Raw genomic sequence first — 17,867 nt, 5'->3', positions numbered from 1 at the left:
TACTTCAAGCTATTAAAGTTATCCGAGCTTCCCTGGACATATCTTTATCCCCGCACTTGGGAGACAGGTAAAATCAAGTGAGCTGGAGACTAGCACATCTATCTATCTAGATAGATGGATGGATAGATATAGATATATAGTTCCAGGCAAACTAGAGCTACATAGAACATTTGCCTGTGGGCACCTCCCTCAAACAAAAGCTTCATGCCTGGCATGACAATGTCAGCCTACTCTTTTTAAGTTTTGGGATGGGGGCTGTGGCTCAGTAGATAACAGCATGCAGGAAGCCCTGGACAACACAACATAAAGCCAGATATGGTAAAGCATGCTTGTAATCCCAGCATTTGGAAGGTGGAGGCAGGAGGATTGACTTTCAGAGTCACATTAGCAAGTTAAAAGGCCAGCCTAGACTATATAAGAATGTTTAGCCGGGCGGTGGTGGCGCAGGCCTTTAATCCCAGCACTCGGGAGGCAGAGCCAGGCGGATCTTTGTGAGTTCGAGGCTAGCCTGGGCTACCAAGTGAGTTCCAGGAAAGGCGCAAAGCTACACAGAGAAACACTGTCTCGAAAAACCAAAAAAAAAAAAAAAAAAAAAAAAGAATGTTTAGGAGTAACAGTAGTTTGTCCATGCTTCCATGCTGTCCTTGATTAGCCTGTGGGTCTTGACCCCCTTGGCAAACCTCTAACTCCAAAAAACACTTACATTACTATGATTCATAACAGTAGCAAAATTACAGTTATGAAGTAGCAACAAGAATAATTTTATGGTGGGGGGGGGTCGCCACAACATTCGGAACTGCATTAAAGGATTGCAGCATTAGGAAGGTTTACACCACTGTTACAAGGTTTACAGCTCTTCTTTCTCCCATTTTAATCTCTTACGTCTCATCCCCTTGCACTCCTGGCCACAGAAAAACACAATTTCCTCAAATTAGCCAAGTCTGTGCCACATCACACAGTTCTGTCTGAATCTCTCTTGCCCTTTGCCTGCCCATCTTTCCATCATGGTCTCTTCTGTGACGCCATCCCTGACTCTTCAGATCTAGGCAAAGTTCCTCTAGCTTCCTTGGGGCCACTGGACTGAGCTCCAAGAAGTCAGGCCATGGCTGGCTTGCTCGCCATGCATCCCTGGAGTTCAACACAATGCCTGGCAAGTAATAAGTACTTATAAATATTTGCAATGTCCATGAGTTGCTCTGGAAATAAGGATGTAACTTAATAGATTTTTATCATGCATACAGTCTCCCCTGTAGAGGCTGGGCTGCTCCAAATCGAAATTTCATGTCAGTGCACCCCAACCATGTTCCTTACATCACACTTTGGTGTTGACACTAGAGCTTTGAGCTATATCCCACTACGGATCAACTGCCAGCAGCATCTCGCCCATAATTTTCATTTTAGCCTCAAAGGTATCCATGAGTTGATTAAAACATTCTAGGACCAGGCCAAAAAAAAAAAAAAAAAAAAAGAGACACAAGAAACTATCTAATTATAGAATAAGTTTGCACTCGCTGCTTATCCCGAATCCAGATAGAAAGTAGCCTCATTGGGGAGAAGTCCTGGGGATTGAAAACATTAGATGCTCCCCATGGACAAGCTCATCAAAACCCATGCCTCATGATTCACCTGGATGCTTACAGCTTGTGAAACAGGTGGAGAATCTTGCCACAAAGCAACTGCTGCCTCCTACCGGTTAAAAAAAGGGGGCCTTGCTACTGTGCATACTGGGGACAGTACAAGGTCCACACCTATGGAAGGAAGACCAGGACAGCACTCTACCATTGCTTTTCCCCTTTTTATTAAAAATAGACCCAAACACTTTATGTATCATACAAAAGTTTCATTCGCTGGTGGCAGTCACTGGAAAGACTGGTCCCGCAGCGCCGATGATCCACCACCTCCAAGGGACTTGGTCCCAGGGAGCAGTGGCTGAGCCTTGGGGAATGCCCGTAAAGACTGCTCTCTGGCAACAGCCAGCTGGGAGTGGGGGCTGTTCTTGGAACAGCTTTCCCCACCCCACCCAATGGCAAAGATTAGATACTTAAAAGTGCCTCTTTAGTGCCAAGGTAAACAGTGGAGTGAAATGGGAACCCCTGTAACTGATTTCCCAGGGTCTAGGGTTTGTGTTTTTACTTCTAATGGCCCCATCCCTAGTTCTTTTTTTAACCAAGAATGGGGTTGGGTAAACTACCCTCAGACTCTGGGGCCCTGATAATATCTGAGACCAACCAAAGTCTTTGCTACTCTGTGGTCTAGCCCCATGCCAGTGTTTGTCCAGTTCACTCAAAGTTTGGTAACTACCTGAGTTCACACCCTGCCGTCACTTTCCAGTGCCACATTCATCTCCTCTCCCCAGTTTCGTATTTCCCTGACTGCTCCCCACTCCCGAGCCTTCACCACCCCTGGGCTATCGCAGGCTCCTGTTTAAAAAGGGACCTGGTACTGCTGTGCTGGGGGAAGGGAGGCGGCGGTCATTTGGAGCCAGGTTTCCCCAGGGGTGGGCAGTACTCATGCTGGTGTGGGCTGCTCACGGGGCCAGGGGACTGGTGTGAGGAAGATGGGGCATGCGGAGGAGGGTCACAGCCTGCTGAGCCCCTCAGTCCCAGCCGTTGTCCTTCACCATGTGTGACATCTCAATGATGTACTTCCCTTCTTTGTATTTCTGGCTGGTCTCAAAAGCTTGTTCCTGGTAGGGGAGTAAAGTAGGGACCATGTAGAAAAGTGTCTCCCCCTTCCAGGCTCCTCTACCCAGCTCCGAGCTCCCTCTATGGACCATGCAAAGGCCTGGTGTGTGGACAATGGGTTTAGAGAGCTGTGGGGACTGTCTAGGAAGTGACCCTCTTCAAATACTTACATATTTCCAGCCCAGTGTGGTCTTGCAGCTTTCACAGAAAATGTCAGCTACCGAGTGGAGTCCTGTGAGCAGGAGGCGCTGTTCAGCTGGCCCACAACCCACGTTGACCCTGTCTCAGAAAACAAGGACCCAGCACACAGTAGGGTTGCTCTGTCAGTCCATTCCCCCAACCTACCAAGGGATTTTTGCCTGGGGAGAACTAGAAGCATCCACTTCAGCAGTCCACCCCTTTAGGGTCAATGCTTGAGCCTTCTTTTACCCCCACACAACTTAGATTGCTTTTCTGAACCCTCTTGTCAAGGGGAAGGTAAGACCAGAGGTACCAGATCCTTTTGAAGGCTTACCCCCATTTTGCAAAGAGGAAAGCCGTTGGAGCACAAGCACATACACACACACACACACAAACACACACAAAGAAAGAGGTAGACTCACACGGAGTTAAACAGGTAGGCCCGGCCATGGCTCCCTTGGAAGGACTGTGGAAACAGGACAGACAGTGACCACTGGGTATGCCTCAGCCCCATTGCCTAAATCCCAGCTGGAGTGGCGCGAGACCTCAGATCCTCCCATCGCCTTCGGAGTGAAAGCCTGGGGGAAGTGGCAGGCCCTCACTTCACCGTTACCTTGGAAATAAGCTCATCGTGTTTGGCCAAGTGTGCTCGACAATGGACACAACTGTACGTGCGGTGGCAGCGGGGCAGGTAGCTGCGGAAAGTCTTGGTGGGGAGACAGGCAGGGGCCGGGCCTGGGTCACAGCTGGGCATGACGGGCTGGAGGACGATGCCCTGGCGGGCTGGAGGGGCTGGTGCCGTGCAGCCCCCACAGAGACGGTCGCAGGTAAAGCAGCGGAGCAGATTGGCTAGAGCCGTGTTTCAGGACAGTAGAAGTGTGGGGGGGCTGCCCGGCCAGGGCCCCCCCAGACGAGAACCAGATAGAAATGGAAATCACCTGGTAAGAAACGAAGGCACATCAGGGGAGATGTGACCTCATGAGGAGCCGCTCCTGAGTGGCTGAAGAAGATGCGGCTCAGCTCACCTGTACCTCCCCTTCTTCCCCATCACCACCAGCCCTCAGCTTCCCGTTGCACTTTTTGTCCCCTAGAGTCCCATTCTGTTCTGGCAGCAGTTCCAGGCGTCTTGTGCCATGGCCAGGGAGTTGGTACCTCTTTCTCTCCAGAGGCAGTAGCAGCCTCCAGCATTTTCCACTGAGAGCAGCCTGCTGGCACAGACACAGCCTTAGGAGCAACCTCACCTGCGGAGACTCACCCCGTGTCCAGTTCTGTGAGAAACTGTCCCCTAACATGAGCTCAGAACCCTTTAAAAGTGAAGTCTCCCTGAGTTCGTTTTTTTGGTGGTGGTGGTTCGGTTTTGTTTTCTGTCTCAGGGCCTCTGTTTGCAATACAGTTGGTCCACGTTTTGGGAAGGAAGGAAAGAGGAACAGGCAGCGCCACTCACCCCGTTTCAGCCCTCTCCTGGGGTTGAGTCCTGAGTCCTGGAACTCCACAGAACTTGGTAGCTTCTTCAGTACCTCAGATTTTACACGTGGCTGTTCCGCAATCCTGTATCCTGGGCTACATATCCCAGGCTAGAGGGAGCACTTGCTGTCTTCCTAAACCTCTGGTCCTCAGGTCTATTTACTTACTGTTACCTTAGCTCTAAGTTAAAGACAGGCACCTAGCCCTAGGAGAAAAAAAAATTATCTTTCCTCCAGCAAGCTGTCAAGTCTGACAGCTGGAAAATGGGCAGCATCTCAGAAGCCAGACTCCTGGGCTACGCCGGGCTGTGCGGTATAGTGTGAGATCAACATTAATAGGAGACAACGGAAGAAGGGGACTCCTTAGTTTGAAGAGCTGGGCTTTGGGGCACAAGGCAGTAAATGTTTCTTCTCCCAGGAGCCAGGGCAAACACCAGTGACCGGGCAGCAGCAAATGAAATAATTGCAGGGTTCTGGTTAAGAATCTTGAGACCCTGGTATTTGCTCACACTCCAGTCCCAGTGTGGCTGAGGGAGCTGCAGGCAGAGGATAAGAGAGAGAGTCATCTTCTGTTGACTCTGATAAGCTGTGAGGTGCCAGTATCCTGCAGCTGTGGGTGGGGTAGCCTGGGTCTCCTTCAGAGCTGCCCTGCTAAGTGCTGTAGTGAGGCTAGACCACCAAGCAGAGGAGGCAGTGTGGCTCCACTTGCCAGGACAAACAGGCTGTCCTCCTGTCCTCCTGTCCTCTGTGGTGGCCATAAGCACCCCAACTGTTCTGCTCTCTCCAAGGGCTGCCATGCAGTCTTTCCGCAAATCCCCCTGAGTGAGACCATCTTCAGTTTCTGGTTCTCAGCCCTTGGCTGAGTCCCAGGAAGACACCTTGGGCCAAATTCAGGGTGACATTGTGTTCTGGCCCTCCTTGCTACAGTTCAGCATCACTACTTGATCGGCCTTCAACTTCGCCTTCCAGTTCTCCTCAAGGTTCCACCTTGAAACACCTACTTCACGGGACTAGCAGATGCCAGCTTTGCCCCCTCCCTCTATCTTCGGCTCCTTCCCCAGCCCTGTCCTCCGTCATTGTCACGCCTCCCTCCCTGTCCCCTGCTTCTCTGTCCAGCAGAGGAGAAGCTTCAAAGAAGGCCACAAAAAAAAAAAAAAAATCATAAAATCATAAAAAGGAGAGTGGGGTCATTTCTTCTCCCATCTCTGCCATCTCTCGTCATGGTCATGGGGTGAAGCAAATCAGGCAAATGACCAGGGGGCAGAAAAAAACCAACCAAACAAAAACAAAGGTGAGTGCTGGGAAGAAGAGGACGATTCCCTGATGCTGAGCTGGGGCTGGACTGTAGGAGGTTGGGGGGAGCAGAAGGGCTTGCAACTGGGAAGACGGGCAACTGACAGCAGCAGCGATGAGGTAGAGGCTGGTGGAACCAGGTGCGGGTCCAGTGCCTCTCAGGGAATCAAAAAGGGGAGGGGGGCTTGTGCTCACAATGGATAGATTCAATTGCTTGGAGGTTTTACCTCCCCCTGGGCCAGCATTTTCAGTATGGTATGGTCCGAATAATTAGCGGAGCAGCCAGCTCCCAGGGCGGGCTTTGGGGGTCTGTACCAGCAGCAAAAACAATAAACAGTAATGTCTGATGCTGGAGCCAAAGTTGCCGGGAAATAAGTGCGAGAGAATCGTCAGAGCTTGGGGAAGGATGGAGGAGCTGAGAGAGAGAGAGAGAGAGAGAGAGAGAGGAGCGGAGGCACCAGGGAGGGGGAAGGGAGGACAAAGGGTGGATGAATAATGCTTTTGCAAAGGGGAGAAAGCAACACGCAGCAGGAAGGAGACTTGCAAAGGGGAAAAATTGATTTGGAGAAGGGCTGCCCCCTCACCTTGAGGTCTGCTCCAGAGATCTCCGTCTATCTCTGTCTCAATCTCTCTGCTCACTCTTCTCTCTTCTCTTTCCGCTCCTTCAATTGGGAAGGGGATGGGATTGAGGGAGGGTAGCTGGGGGTTTGAGGACTGGGACTGCAGGCTGGACAGCTGCTGGGGGCCAGAGGTTGCCTCTTGTTCTGTACCTCGGTCTGTGGGTAAATGTGGCTGTGTGTTGTGGAACTGCATCATAACACTGTGAGTCATCCAACCCCCCACCCCCCTCACCTCCCACGTCAGAGCAGGGCTGGGAGACACAGGAGGCGGGTTGGGAGGGAGGGAGGGAGGGGGCAGGCATCAAGGGACCGGGCTAGAGGAGTGATGTTAGGGGGTGGAGGCAGAGGGATGGCTGGCTTTGGGGTATTGATGCTGGTGGTAGGCAAAAGGAGAGAGAAGTTGTTAAGGAGCAAGGCGATGTGACCAAGGAAACAGAACCTGAGGGAAGGGCTGGGATAGGGTGAGGATGGCAGGCCTGGAGAAAGGAGGGAGGAAGGCTGGGGAAGTGAGAGATGGATAGAGAGAGAGCCAGGAAGTACACACACACACACACACACACACACACACTCAACAGGATACATTTTTCCACTTCAACTCTGACATCAGCTCTGATGCATGGTGAAGGAGGACAAACTGGGCTCTCGAATGTGTACAGTACTCATGAGCACTTGGAAGCTTTACCATCTCAGTTTAATGCCCCCCCCCACCCCCAAAGAAGCCATAGGTCAAATACGACATCTTGCACCCAGGAATCACTTATCAACTACTGCCCCCAAAATATTTGTGCTGCGAATGGAAACACCTATAGGACATGAGGGTCTCAACTGGGCTGTAGAGTTTCTGAGGCAGATCCTCAGGGGAAACCTCCCTGCACCCCAAGACTGCCTTATCTAGTGCAAAATCCTGCATGTAGAAGAGACTTACAAAAACAGTGGCTTGCTTACATCTTCAGGCAATGGCCAAGCGTCTGCCTTTGATCTCAAAGACTCCTGAGTTGAAATCTTAGCTCTGCCTATTATTCACCAGGAACCACGGGCAAATGACTAATCCTTCTGCGCCATACAGTTCCTCTTCTGCTCAGTGAAGCTAATAATATTTACCTCCTGGAGAAGCGACTGTGTGAGGTAGCATGTAAATTTCCAAAGGAGTGCCTAACTCACAATAGGCACTAAGTAAAGAGTAATGCACTTTTCTTTTGTTCTTTCTCTCTCTCTCTCTCTCTCTCTCTCTCTCTCTCTCTCTCTCTCTCTCTCTCGGTTAACTTTTTAAGTTAGCATTTAAATTGAGAAGTTTTGTTATGAGTTAGTGTTATTTCACAACAGCATTCTCTACATGGGGCCATGAGGCAGGCAGAAGGACTGCAAATTACAGGACAGCCTGTGCTTCATGGTAAGATCAGAAATAAATAAAGAGAAACCCCAAACCAATACAAACAAAAAAAAGATATTCTCAATTTATAACCCCAAACCCAGAGAATATTTACTATTACACTTCTGATGTTTCAAGAGGCATAATGCCGAATGTTAGCCTTGTGGAGCGATTACATTTTCCCTTGCTTTTTTTTTTTTTTTTTAATCAACTTCCAGTTAAAATTCATCTGACTTACAACACTTCCCACGGAGTACAGTACTGTGTCTGTCACTAAAATGTGGACCCAGGACATGCCCCCACCACAAGACAAAACTCCCTGTTTATGTTTTTTTTTTTTTTTTTTTTTTTTAAATCAGAGGCTAACTTTCAGAATGTGAAAACTGCAAACCACAGACTTCTAAAGAGTCTAAAGAGTAGTATCCCATCTCTCTTCTCACATGTGAGGGGTGAGGATTAAGGCAGGGAGAACAGGGTAATGAGAAATGCTGCTAGTTGGGTAAGAAGAAAGGGAAATTCTGAATATTCAGTCAGGAGCAAGTCTGGGGTTTAGGTAAATTCTGAAAACACAACGTGCGTATCATGAACGTAGCACTAGAGGCCCCAAAATGAGAAGAGCTGGCTAAGGAAAGAGAAGAAGTCTGGCGTGCTGGTTATCAAGCAGATGAGGTGAGAGGATTCTAGGAAGAGGCCATCTTGAACTACACAGTGAGTTATAGGCCAGTCTGGGCTAGAGTGTGAGACCTTGTCTCAACCAGATAAGCTGGCCATGATGGTGCATGCCTGTTACCCCAACACTCTAGAGGTAGAGATGGGAGGATCAGACATTGAGGGCTCTCACAACAAACAAACAACAACAAAAACCCAGAAATGTGGAGAGGGGAAGGGGGAAGTTTGTCTGGGCAACAGAAATAGAAGGAAACACAGGAGCTGTGGAGAGGTTCAGCAGGTAAATGCACTTGCTGTAAAAGCCTGGCTGGAAACGGAGTTCAATCTCCAGACAGGATCTATGTACAGGAGGACAGAGTCAATATGAAAAGTTGTCCTCTGGCTTCTACGTGCCCGTTGTGGCACACTGCCACCCCGTACATCATCATCACACACAACATGATAACTCAAACGAAGGAAAGGGCAAAGACAAATGGAGAGTGAATTTGAGGATCCAGTCTTGAGAAAAAAAAAAAAAAAAAAAGGAAAAGTCCTTAGGGTGTGGATTCAAAGCTGGAAGCAAAAATGATACTCATAAATTTAAATCAACAAAGGAACAAAACGATCGAAGATTTAGCTGCAGAGGAGCAGGACTAGGACACAGGACAGAATGATTTGGGGGTGGGGTAGAGATGGTGGGAGTGCCTAGTGAACTGGAAATGAGAAGAGAGAGTGGGCAAGCACACATGCTTTATAGGCTCTGTCCTTTCTCTGTACTTAAGAAACAGGGGAGAGCACTCCAAAAGGCAGGAGAGGGCTCTTCCTAAATTCAGCTTGAGATGGTTACACAATATCCAAATAAAGATGATCTTCAGGTAACTGGGAGACAGTGCCTTGAGGGAGTGTGTGGAGGCAAAGAAGACTCAGGAGAGTGAGTTCCAAAGAAAGTGGATGTGCTCCTTCGGGAGGCTAGAAGTTTGCTAATGGAAGTCTAGTGCTAAAATTCTGAAGAATGGTAAGGGATCAGCCTATGCCTGATAGCTCATTGAAAAGCTAATGTCAGGTGGCAGTGGCGCACGCCTTTAATCCCAGCACTCAGGAGGCAGAGCCAGGCGGATCTCTGTGAGCTCAAGGCCAGTCTGGTCTATAGAGCGAGATCCAGAGGCACCAAAACTACACAGAGAAACCCTGTCTCAAAAATCCAAAATAAATAAATAGAGAGAGGAAGAGAAAGAAAGAAGGAAAGAAAGAGAGAAAAAAGAAAAGAAAAGCTAATGTCTAGGGCTGGAGAGATGGCTCAGTGGTTCAATTCCCAGCACCCACATGGTAGCTCACAACTCTGTAATTTCAGTTCCAGGACACCCAACATCCATGGCAAAATACACATAAAAATAAAAATAAAGAAAAATTTAAAAAAAAAAAAAGAAAAGCTATGTCTGCATGGTGAATGAACAAAATAACTAAAGAAAATCTCCCAAAGAAAACTGAGAGAGGTAACAACTCACCTGCCTGAAAACTGAGTGCTAGGTAGGACCAGCAAGAGAAAGGTAAACCAGAAAGCTACCCCATGCTCTCAGTCTAAATTCATCAGATGGGGTAGAATAAGGAAAGTATTTACTGGCTTTAAGGCGGTCAGATCTCTGAGTTCAAGGCCAGCCTGGTCTACAGAGTGAGATCCAGGACAGACAAGGCTATACAGCACAGTGAAACCCAGTCTTGAAAAAACAAAAAACAAACAAACAAAAAAACCAAAAAACCAAACAGAGAGCTGGAAAGACAATGAGAAATGTGGTTCCCAATCATTAGTAACTCCAGTTCCAGGAGATAAGACATCATCTGACCTAGGAGGGGATCAGGCATGCACGTGATACACATACAGGCAGGCAAAATGATCATACACTTAAACTATGTGATAGCGATTCCCGTCTTTAATCTCAGGACTCAGGAGGCAGAGGCAGGTGTATCTCTGTGAGTTCGAGGCCAGCCTGGTCTACAGAGCTAGTTCTAGGACAGCCTGAGCTGTTACAAAATGAAGCCCCACCACCAAAAAAACGAACAAACAAACAAAAAACCCAAAAACCAAACAGTAACAACAGCAAAACAGTATGGTGGCAGCAGACATGGCTCATGGGATAGGTTACAGGTACTTGTTGCTCTTGCAGAGGTCCTAAATTTGATTCCCAGCACCCACATGGCTGCTCTCAACCATCTTTTTTTTTTTTTTTTTTCCTCGAGACAGGGTTTCTCTGTGTAGCTTTGCGCCTTTCCTAGAACTCACTCTGTAGCCCAGGCTGGCCTCAAACTCACAGAGATCCACCTGGTTCTGCCTCCCGAGAGCTGGGGTTAAAGGCGTGTGCCACCACCGCCCGGCACTCTCAACCATCTTTAATTCCATTTCTTGGAGATTTGAAAAGTCTTCTGACCTCTGCTGGCACCAAGCATGAATGTGGCCCCCATATATACACACAGGTACAACACTCATACACATACATAAATCTCAAAAAAGAAATGAAGAAGGAAAAAAAGAGAAGCAGGGCCTGTAAAATGGGAGTGACAGTTGCCATAACTATGGTTTGAATCTGTTTTAGTTTCTCACTGCCGTAATCAAACACTTGAGAAAAAGCCACCGAAAGGGGTTTTTATTTCGACACATGGTTGAGGAGACAGAGTCCATCAGCACAGAGGAGGCGGCATGGCAGTGGGAACTGCTAGCAGCGATGGTGTTGAAACCTTGCCCACATCTGGCCAGATCAGGAAGCAGACGGAGTGGAATGCTGTTGCTTAAGTGGGCTTTTCCTTTTCCTCTTCTGACTCAGGCCAGGACCCCAGCCTCTGGAATGGTGCTGCCCACATTCAGGGTGAATTTTCCCTCTTCAGTTACATTTTTCTCAAATCCTTTCACAGACACACCCAAAAATGTGCCTCATTGGTGTCCACAGTGTTTACTAATCCAGTCAAATTGACAAACGATGTTAACCATCAAAAAGCCTACCTCTAAGCCTCATAGCGGCGCCGGCCTTTAAACTCAGCACTCTAGAAGCAGAGGCAGATAGACTGCTGTTTGTGGCCAGCCTGTTCTATGTAGTGAGTTCCAGGACAGTCAGGACAGTGAGACACTGTCTCGAAAAAACAAAACAACAACAAAAAGTGTACCTCCACTAATAACTGAATGTTTGGGCAAATGCCTCTGATTATCTTAGTTTCCTCCCCAAATGAAACTGGAGATAATATACCTGTCTGGGTTTGAGGGTGTTGTGACATAAGACATCTGAAAGAACTTCGAAAAGTGTAAAGCATTGTATGAATAGATGAGATTATTATAGTCTCTCTAGCCTATAATAAAAACTTAAAGGCTAACACCAGATACTTTGCTATATTATAGGTAATGTGCTTAGTGCTTTACATACATCTCATCCAATCTTCAAAACAACTTTAAGAGGTCGAATACTGTTATTATTCCCATTTTACAGGACATCTGTAAGATGAGAGACGTCTCAGGGAAAGGAAGCCTGTGATTTATCCAGTCAAGCAGTGAGCCAACAATACAAGATTCCAAAGTCCATGCTCATGAAAAGTGGATTACAGACGTGGTGGAACCAGTTAGCAGTGGTGTAAGTGACTGACCTTGTATAACTGTCGGATTTACACAGAGAAACAGTCCAGGCTCTTGGCAGAGGTTGGTGGATAATGACTGATTTATAAGGCAAATGGAAGAAATCACTGGGTTTTTATTCTACGTTTACTACAGAAAAGAGCGAGCGAGCAAGCAAGCAAACAAACAAATAACCATTCTGGCTTGGTGGCTCAAGTTTGTAAATTTCAGGATTCAGGAGGCCCGAGGCGGGAGAAATCACGGAGTCTGAGGTTGGCTAGCCTGGGCTACAGTTAGTCAAGAAAAGAAAAGGAAAGAAAAGAAAAGAGAAAAGGAAAGGAAGGGAAAAGATAAGGAAAGACAAGAGAAGAAAAAGAAAACAACTGACACTTGGTTCCTTCCATATGTCAGGCATGGACAGGCGGAGGTTCTCAGCTCTGCATAGCCTCAAAGGAGGACTACTTTCTGCCAATTTCCCTCTTCCTGCTTAGGGGCTCCTGCTTAGGCTGGGTTTTGCTAACTTGCCCACTTTCTGGCTTGTGTCCTACGCGAGCAGAGGATCTAGACAGTGAGGCCTCTCCCTTTCTGGTCGCCCTTAACGTTCCTGGACAGCAGATGGGGAGGGACCACGTACCCGCCTCCCGCGCGTGGGCGCACCGATAACGCCTCTTCTGCGCCTCCTGCGGTCTTCCCGCACAAAGTGACGGCGCTGCCCCGCCCACCTCGCGTGTCACGGAACAATCTTTGAACTACAACTCCCAGAGGGCCGAGCGGCGGCGCGCGCTCTCCCTCTCCAACTACAAGTCCCAAGAGGCATTACGCGACCGCGCCTTCTCCTACCGCGCAAGAGCGGAACCGCATTTGTTTTCCGGCTGGTCTCTAAGTGATCCGTTGTGTGTGGTTGTGCTGCAGTCCTGTCCATAGGCTTCTCCTACGCCGATTTAGGGCCTCTGGTTGTGCAGGTAAGGCTTAAGGACCCCAGTTCACTTCTACGAGACCTGGCCAGATTTCTGTGTCGGAGCTAACTGCGACAAATACTGGACCTAGAAGTTCGGTTCTGAATCAGATATAGTAACTTCATTTCTTCAGTAGATTCTAATTTACGGTGTTTTGTTTTGTTTTGCTTTGCTTTTCCTACTGTGATCACTGTTAACAGCATTGTTACGTGAGGACATGTAAGTTTCCACCATATGACATCTGAGAAGTTGGTTCAGGTGTTGATTCGACTATAGTAGCTACTAGGAGTCCCAGAGCCGGACATGCGACTGTTTTCTTAGTCTGAACCCTGTGTCTTGTTCTTTTCACATTATTCAGATTCTAGTTTCTTCTTGGTTAAGAGAATTGGAGAGTGGCATCTGTTATTTCTTTTCCAATAGAGTGATTGGAGGGAAGACAATGCCATCAAGTCTCCTGTTAGTTACAACTGTAGGGAGTTTTGTTTTTATGACCTAATCCTTCATTCACTCAGTGTTTTCTTTCTTTCTTTTTTTTCTTTCTTTCTTTTTTTTTTTTTTTTTTTTTTTTTTGGTTTTTCGAGACAGGGTTTCTCTGTGTAGCTTTGCGCCTTTCCTGGAACTCACTTGGTAGCCCAGGCTGGCCTTGAACTCACAGAGATCCGCCTGGCTCTGCCTCCTGAGTGCTGGGATTAAAGGCATGTGCCACCACCGCCCGGCCCACTCAATGTTTTCTATTGATGTGCACTGCTATTCTACCTGCTAGAGACAGAGTAGCAAACAAAAACACCTCTACCTGTGGTGATAATATGTGTACCCCAATAAAGCTTGCCAGAGGATCAGAGGACAGAGCAAGCCACTAGATTAGACACAGAAGCCAGACAGTGGTGGCATAGACCCTTAATCCTATCACTTGGGAGGCGAAGATCCGTCTGGGTCTCTGAGTTCAAGGCCACACTGGAAACAAAGCCAGACAGTGGTGGCACACACCTTTAATCCCAGTACTGGGAAGCGCGCGCGCGCGCGCGCGCTGCGCGCACACACACACACACACACACACACACACACACACACACACACACACACACACACACACACACACACACACCCCTTTAATCCCAGAAAGTGATGGTAGGGCGGAGAAAGGTATATGAGGTTTGAGGAAACAGGAACTAAGGCAGTTGGGGTGAGGACTCAGAGACTTTAAGTCTGAGGAAACAGGATTGGCTGAGGAGTTGTTGAGGTGAGGATGGCTGTGGCTTGCTCTGCTTCTCTGATCTTTCAGCTTTTACCCCAATATCTGGTACTGGGTTTTGTTTGTTTGTTTTGTTTTAATTAAGAGACCATCTTAAGACATCTGCCAAACAGTGTCTTTAATCCCAGTACTCGGTACGCAGAGGCAGGCAGATCTCTGTGAGTTCGAGGCCAGCCTGGTCTACAGAGCAAGATCCAGGACAGGCACCAAAACTACACAGAGAAACCCTGTCTTGAAAGGAAAAAAAAAAGACTCGAACATCAACCTAATTGTGGAGAGACCGGCTGCAAACATACCCAGTGAGTTGGAAGGCAATAAGAACTGTGTAGAAAAGATAAAGGGACGAAACTATTGGAAGATTTTGAACGATGGCCTGATGTAATCATTTGACCTAATGTTTGATGTGGGTTCTAGGCACAGCAGCTGTACAGAAAAGATGAGCGAGGAATCCAACGATGACAAGAAGCCAACGACTAAATTTGAACTGGAGCGAGAAACAGAGCTTCGATTTGAGGTGGAGGCATCTCAGTCAGTGCAGCTGGAGTTGTTGGCTGGCATGGCGGAGATCTTTGGCACAGAGCTGACCAGAAACAAGAAGTTTACCTTTGATGCTGGTGCCAAGGTGGCTGTTTTCACTTGGCATGGCTGTTCTCTGCAGTTGAGTGGTCGGACCGAGGTGGCTTATGTCTCTAAAGACACCCCTATGTTGCTTTACCTCAACACTCATACAGCCTTGGAGCAGATGCGGAGGCAGGCAGAAAAGGAAGAGGAGAGAGGCCCCCGGGTGATGGTGGTGGGTCCTACTGATGTGGGCAAGTCCACAGTGTGTCGACTGCTACTCAACTATGCAGTGCGTTTGGGCCGCCGTCCTACTTATGTGGAGCTGGATGTGGGTCAGGGCTCTGTGTCCATCCCTGGTACCATGGGGGCCCTCTACATTGAACGGCCAGCAGATGTGGAAGAAGGTTTCTCCATCCAGGCCCCTCTTGTGTATCATTTCGGCTCCACCACTCCTGGCACCAACATCAAGCTTTATAATAAGGTCAGAGCTGGAGCTAAGACAGGGTGGAGGGAAGAGTTAAATCAGGGTAGGAAGTAGGTAATATTGTTACTTAGAACTGCAGAATTTTGCCGGGTGGTGGTGGCACATGCCTTTAGGCTAGAGTTTTGTACTAAGACCCTGTCTCATAAAAGCAAAAACAAGGGGTGGGGGGCGTGGGAGTGTGTGGCTTAGGATGTATTTCACTTGCCAAGCACATTTCAAGGCTTTTGGTTGGCTTCCCAGCCCTCTAAACAGGGTAGTACCTATTACTCTAAAGAGAAAGTTAAATAGGTGGATTTAGGAACTGGAGAGATGGCTCAGTGATTAAGAGCATTTGGCTGCCCTTCCAGAGGACCAGGGTTTAATTCCCATGGTCCAAGCACCCACGTGACAGCTTACAACTGTCTGTAACTCCAATTCCAGGGGATCTGACACCCTCACATAGACATACATGCAGGCAAAACACCAAATCAGTGCACATAAGATAAAAATAAATAAATAAATAATATGGGCACATTTTTATTTTATTTTATTTTTGTTCTCATTTTGATTCTTTTTCAGATTACATCACGTTTAGCTGATGTGTTCAACCAAAGGTGTGAAGTGAATAGAAGGGCTTCTGTGAGTGGCTGTGTCATTAACACCTGTGGCTGGGTCAAGGGCTCTGGTTACCAGGCCCTGGTGCATGCAGCTTCAGCCTTTGAAGTGGATGTGGTTGTGGTTCTGGATCAAGAACGACTGTACAATGAATTGAAAAGGGACCTGCCTCATTTTGTTCGAACTGTGTTGCTCCCCAAATCAGGGGGTGTGGTGGAACGCTCCAAGGACTTCCGGCGGGAATGTAGGGATGAGCGGATCCGTGAGTACTTCTATGGATTCCGAGGCTGTTTCTATCCCCATGCCTTCAATGTCAAATTTTCTGATGTGAAAATCTACAAAGTTGGGGCACCTACCATCCCAGACTCCTGTTTACCTCTGGGCATGTCTCAGGAGGACAATCAGCTCAAGTTAGTGCCCGTCACCCCTGGCAGAGACATGGTGCACCATCTCCTGAGTGTCAGCACTGCCGAGGGGACAGAGGAGAACCTCTCTGAGACAAGTGTGGCTGGATTCATTGTCGTGACCAGTGTGGACCTGGAGCACCAGGTGTTTACTGTCCTGTCTCCAGCCCCCCGCCCACTGCCTAAGAACTTCCTTCTCATCATGGATATCCGGTTCATGGATCTCAAGTAGTAATTAGCAAGGAGCCTCACTTCCTGGGCCATAGAAATCTGGCCATCACAAAGGCAGATGGAGATTTGGAAACCTTATTACGGAGCTGACAAGGAACAACTAGTAGAAAGCACATGTTCTACCTCTTACAACAGTGGTAGTAGCCAGACTCCTGTAACTCTGAACCAAAAGGAGAAACTACGAAAAGAAAATTTGATTATTTTTTTAAGATCGCCTAAGGTGCCTGCCACTTTAAATATTCCAAGACCCTGGAGAATTCCATGTCTTCCACTGTGCTACCATGAGGGGTTTTTTGTTACTACTTTCTGGTTCATATATAGTTCTTGTTATATAACTGAGATGAAAGTGAGATAAAGTTCAAACCTGAAAACAATTATTTTAATAAATATCATTATCATATCATAGAAGTTAGTGTGATTTTTTAATTATTATTATTTTATTTTTCCACCTAAGCATCATAGAAACTATAGGAATGGTTCCTTGCTAAAATGCTGTGAGGAGAAGAAACTAAGAACCTACTTGTGAGCCAAGCATGTTTGGTTTTTGTTTTTGTTTTTTTTTTTTTCGAGACAGGCTATTGCTGTGTAGCCTTGGCTGTCCTGGAACTTGCTCTGTAGATCAGGCTGGCCTCAAACTCACAGACATCCAGACTGCCTCTGCCTCCTGAGTGCTAGGAATAAAGGCAAGTGCCACCATGCCTGGCTGCCAAGGATGTTTTTATGATGGGTCCCCTCTTGCTTCACATTTGGACGGTAAACCTGTTTCCAGTGCTGGATGTACTCGAAGAGACTAGTGATAATCTTGGGATGATTTCAGCTCTAATTTCTTAGAGATAGCCCATTGCCTTTTTTTTAAAAAATTATTTATGTATGAGTGCTCTGTCTTCATGTCTACATGACAGAAGAGGGCATCAGGGCATCAGATCCCATTATAGATGGTTGTGAGTTACCATGTGAGTACTGGGAATTGACTCAAGACTTCTAGAAGAACAGCAGTGCTCTGAACTGTTGAGCCATCTCTCCAGCCCTCTATCATTACCTTTTTGTTACAGCTGTTCTTCCTGTTGTCTGTTTATCTGGAATTGGATCCCAATGTCCAAATGTACTAGAGTTTTGGGGTATTAAGCTGGGAAAGCCCATTTGGTGTTTCTAGTTTGGACTTAGTAAGTATTGAATAAATTTGCCCATTCCTTCATCCCACAATTCTTTTCTTTTTTTCTTTTTTTTTTTTTTTTTTTGTGTATGTTTGTTTTTTGAGACAGGTTTTCTCTGTGTAGCTTTGCGACTTTCCTGGAACTCACTCTGTAGACCAGGCTGGCCTTGAACTCACAGAGATCCACCTGCCTCTGCCTCCCGAGTGCTAGGATTAAAGGCGTGTGCCACCACCGCCCAGCTCCTTCATTCCACAGTTCTTTACTGAGCATATACTCAGCAGAAACTGTTCAAGGTAGGGAACAAAATAAAGTTTTACGAAGCTTGCAGCAAAAGAATAAAAAAAGCAAGTAGTATACAGAAGCTTAAATTTGGGGATATGGG

General features: G+C 47.4%; 2 protein-coding genes across 3 annotated transcripts; one reads left to right on the top strand and one right to left on the bottom strand.

Annotated features, from left to right (window-relative positions):
• Positions 1-1,785: 1,785 nt before the first annotated feature.
• On the bottom strand, positions 1,786-12,939 carry Ypel4 (yippee like 4). Its single transcript, XM_059260825.1, has 6 exons — positions 12,484-12,939; positions 6,205-6,282; positions 3,478-3,802; positions 3,287-3,330; positions 2,855-2,963; positions 1,786-2,686 (listed from the first exon to the last, which is right to left on the bottom strand). The coding sequence occupies exons 3-6, from the start codon at positions 3,616-3,618 to the stop codon at positions 2,597-2,599; spliced, it is 384 nt and encodes a 127-aa protein (XP_059116808.1). The 5' UTR covers positions 3,619-3,802; positions 6,205-6,282; positions 12,484-12,939; the 3' UTR covers positions 1,786-2,596.
• On the top strand, positions 11,822-16,739 carry Clp1 (cleavage factor polyribonucleotide kinase subunit 1). Of its 2 annotated transcripts, none has more exons than XM_059260823.1 (3): positions 11,822-12,811; positions 14,472-15,099; positions 15,661-16,739. In XM_059260823.1, exons 2-3 carry the CDS (start codon positions 14,494-14,496, stop codon positions 16,330-16,332), a joined length of 1,278 nt encoding a protein of 425 aa, XP_059116806.1. In that variant the 5' UTR covers positions 11,822-12,811; positions 14,472-14,493; the 3' UTR covers positions 16,333-16,739. The 2 variants fall into 2 exon arrangements, with proteins under 2 accessions (XP_059116806.1, XP_059116807.1); XM_059260824.1 differs by lacking the exon at positions 11,822-12,811 and adding an exon at positions 13,932-14,356.
• Positions 16,740-17,867: the final 1,128 nt, after the last annotated feature.

This window comes from Peromyscus eremicus, chromosome 4 (assembly GCF_949786415.1).
Source record: "Peromyscus eremicus chromosome 4, PerEre_H2_v1, whole genome shotgun sequence".
Taxonomy (NCBI): Eukaryota; Metazoa; Chordata; class Mammalia; order Rodentia; family Cricetidae; genus Peromyscus; species Peromyscus eremicus.
Note: the sequence above shows the minus strand (reverse complement) of the source record. Positions and strands in the feature narration are given on the sequence as shown.

Bases quoted from the DNA above. Each gene is read 5' to 3' on its own strand.
- Ypel4 (XM_059260825.1), bottom strand. From the start codon at position 3,618: ATGCCCAGCTGTGACCCAGGCCCGGCCCCTGCCTGTCTCCCCACCAAG. The intron at 3,331-3,477 runs GTAACGGTGAAG...CTGTTTCCACAG, and splicing joins ACGATGAGCTTATTTCCAAG to TCCTTCCAAGGGAGCCATGG. The intron at 2,687-2,854 runs GTAAGTATTTGA...CTCCCCTACCAG, and splicing joins CCACACTGGGCTGGAAATAT to GAACAAGCTTTTGAGACCAG.
- Clp1 (XM_059260823.1), top strand. From the start codon at position 14,494: ATGAGCGAGGAATCCAACGATGACAAGAAGCCAACGACTAAATTTGAA. The intron at 15,100-15,660 runs GTCAGAGCTGGA...ATTCTTTTTCAG, and splicing joins ACATCAAGCTTTATAATAAG to ATTACATCACGTTTAGCTGA.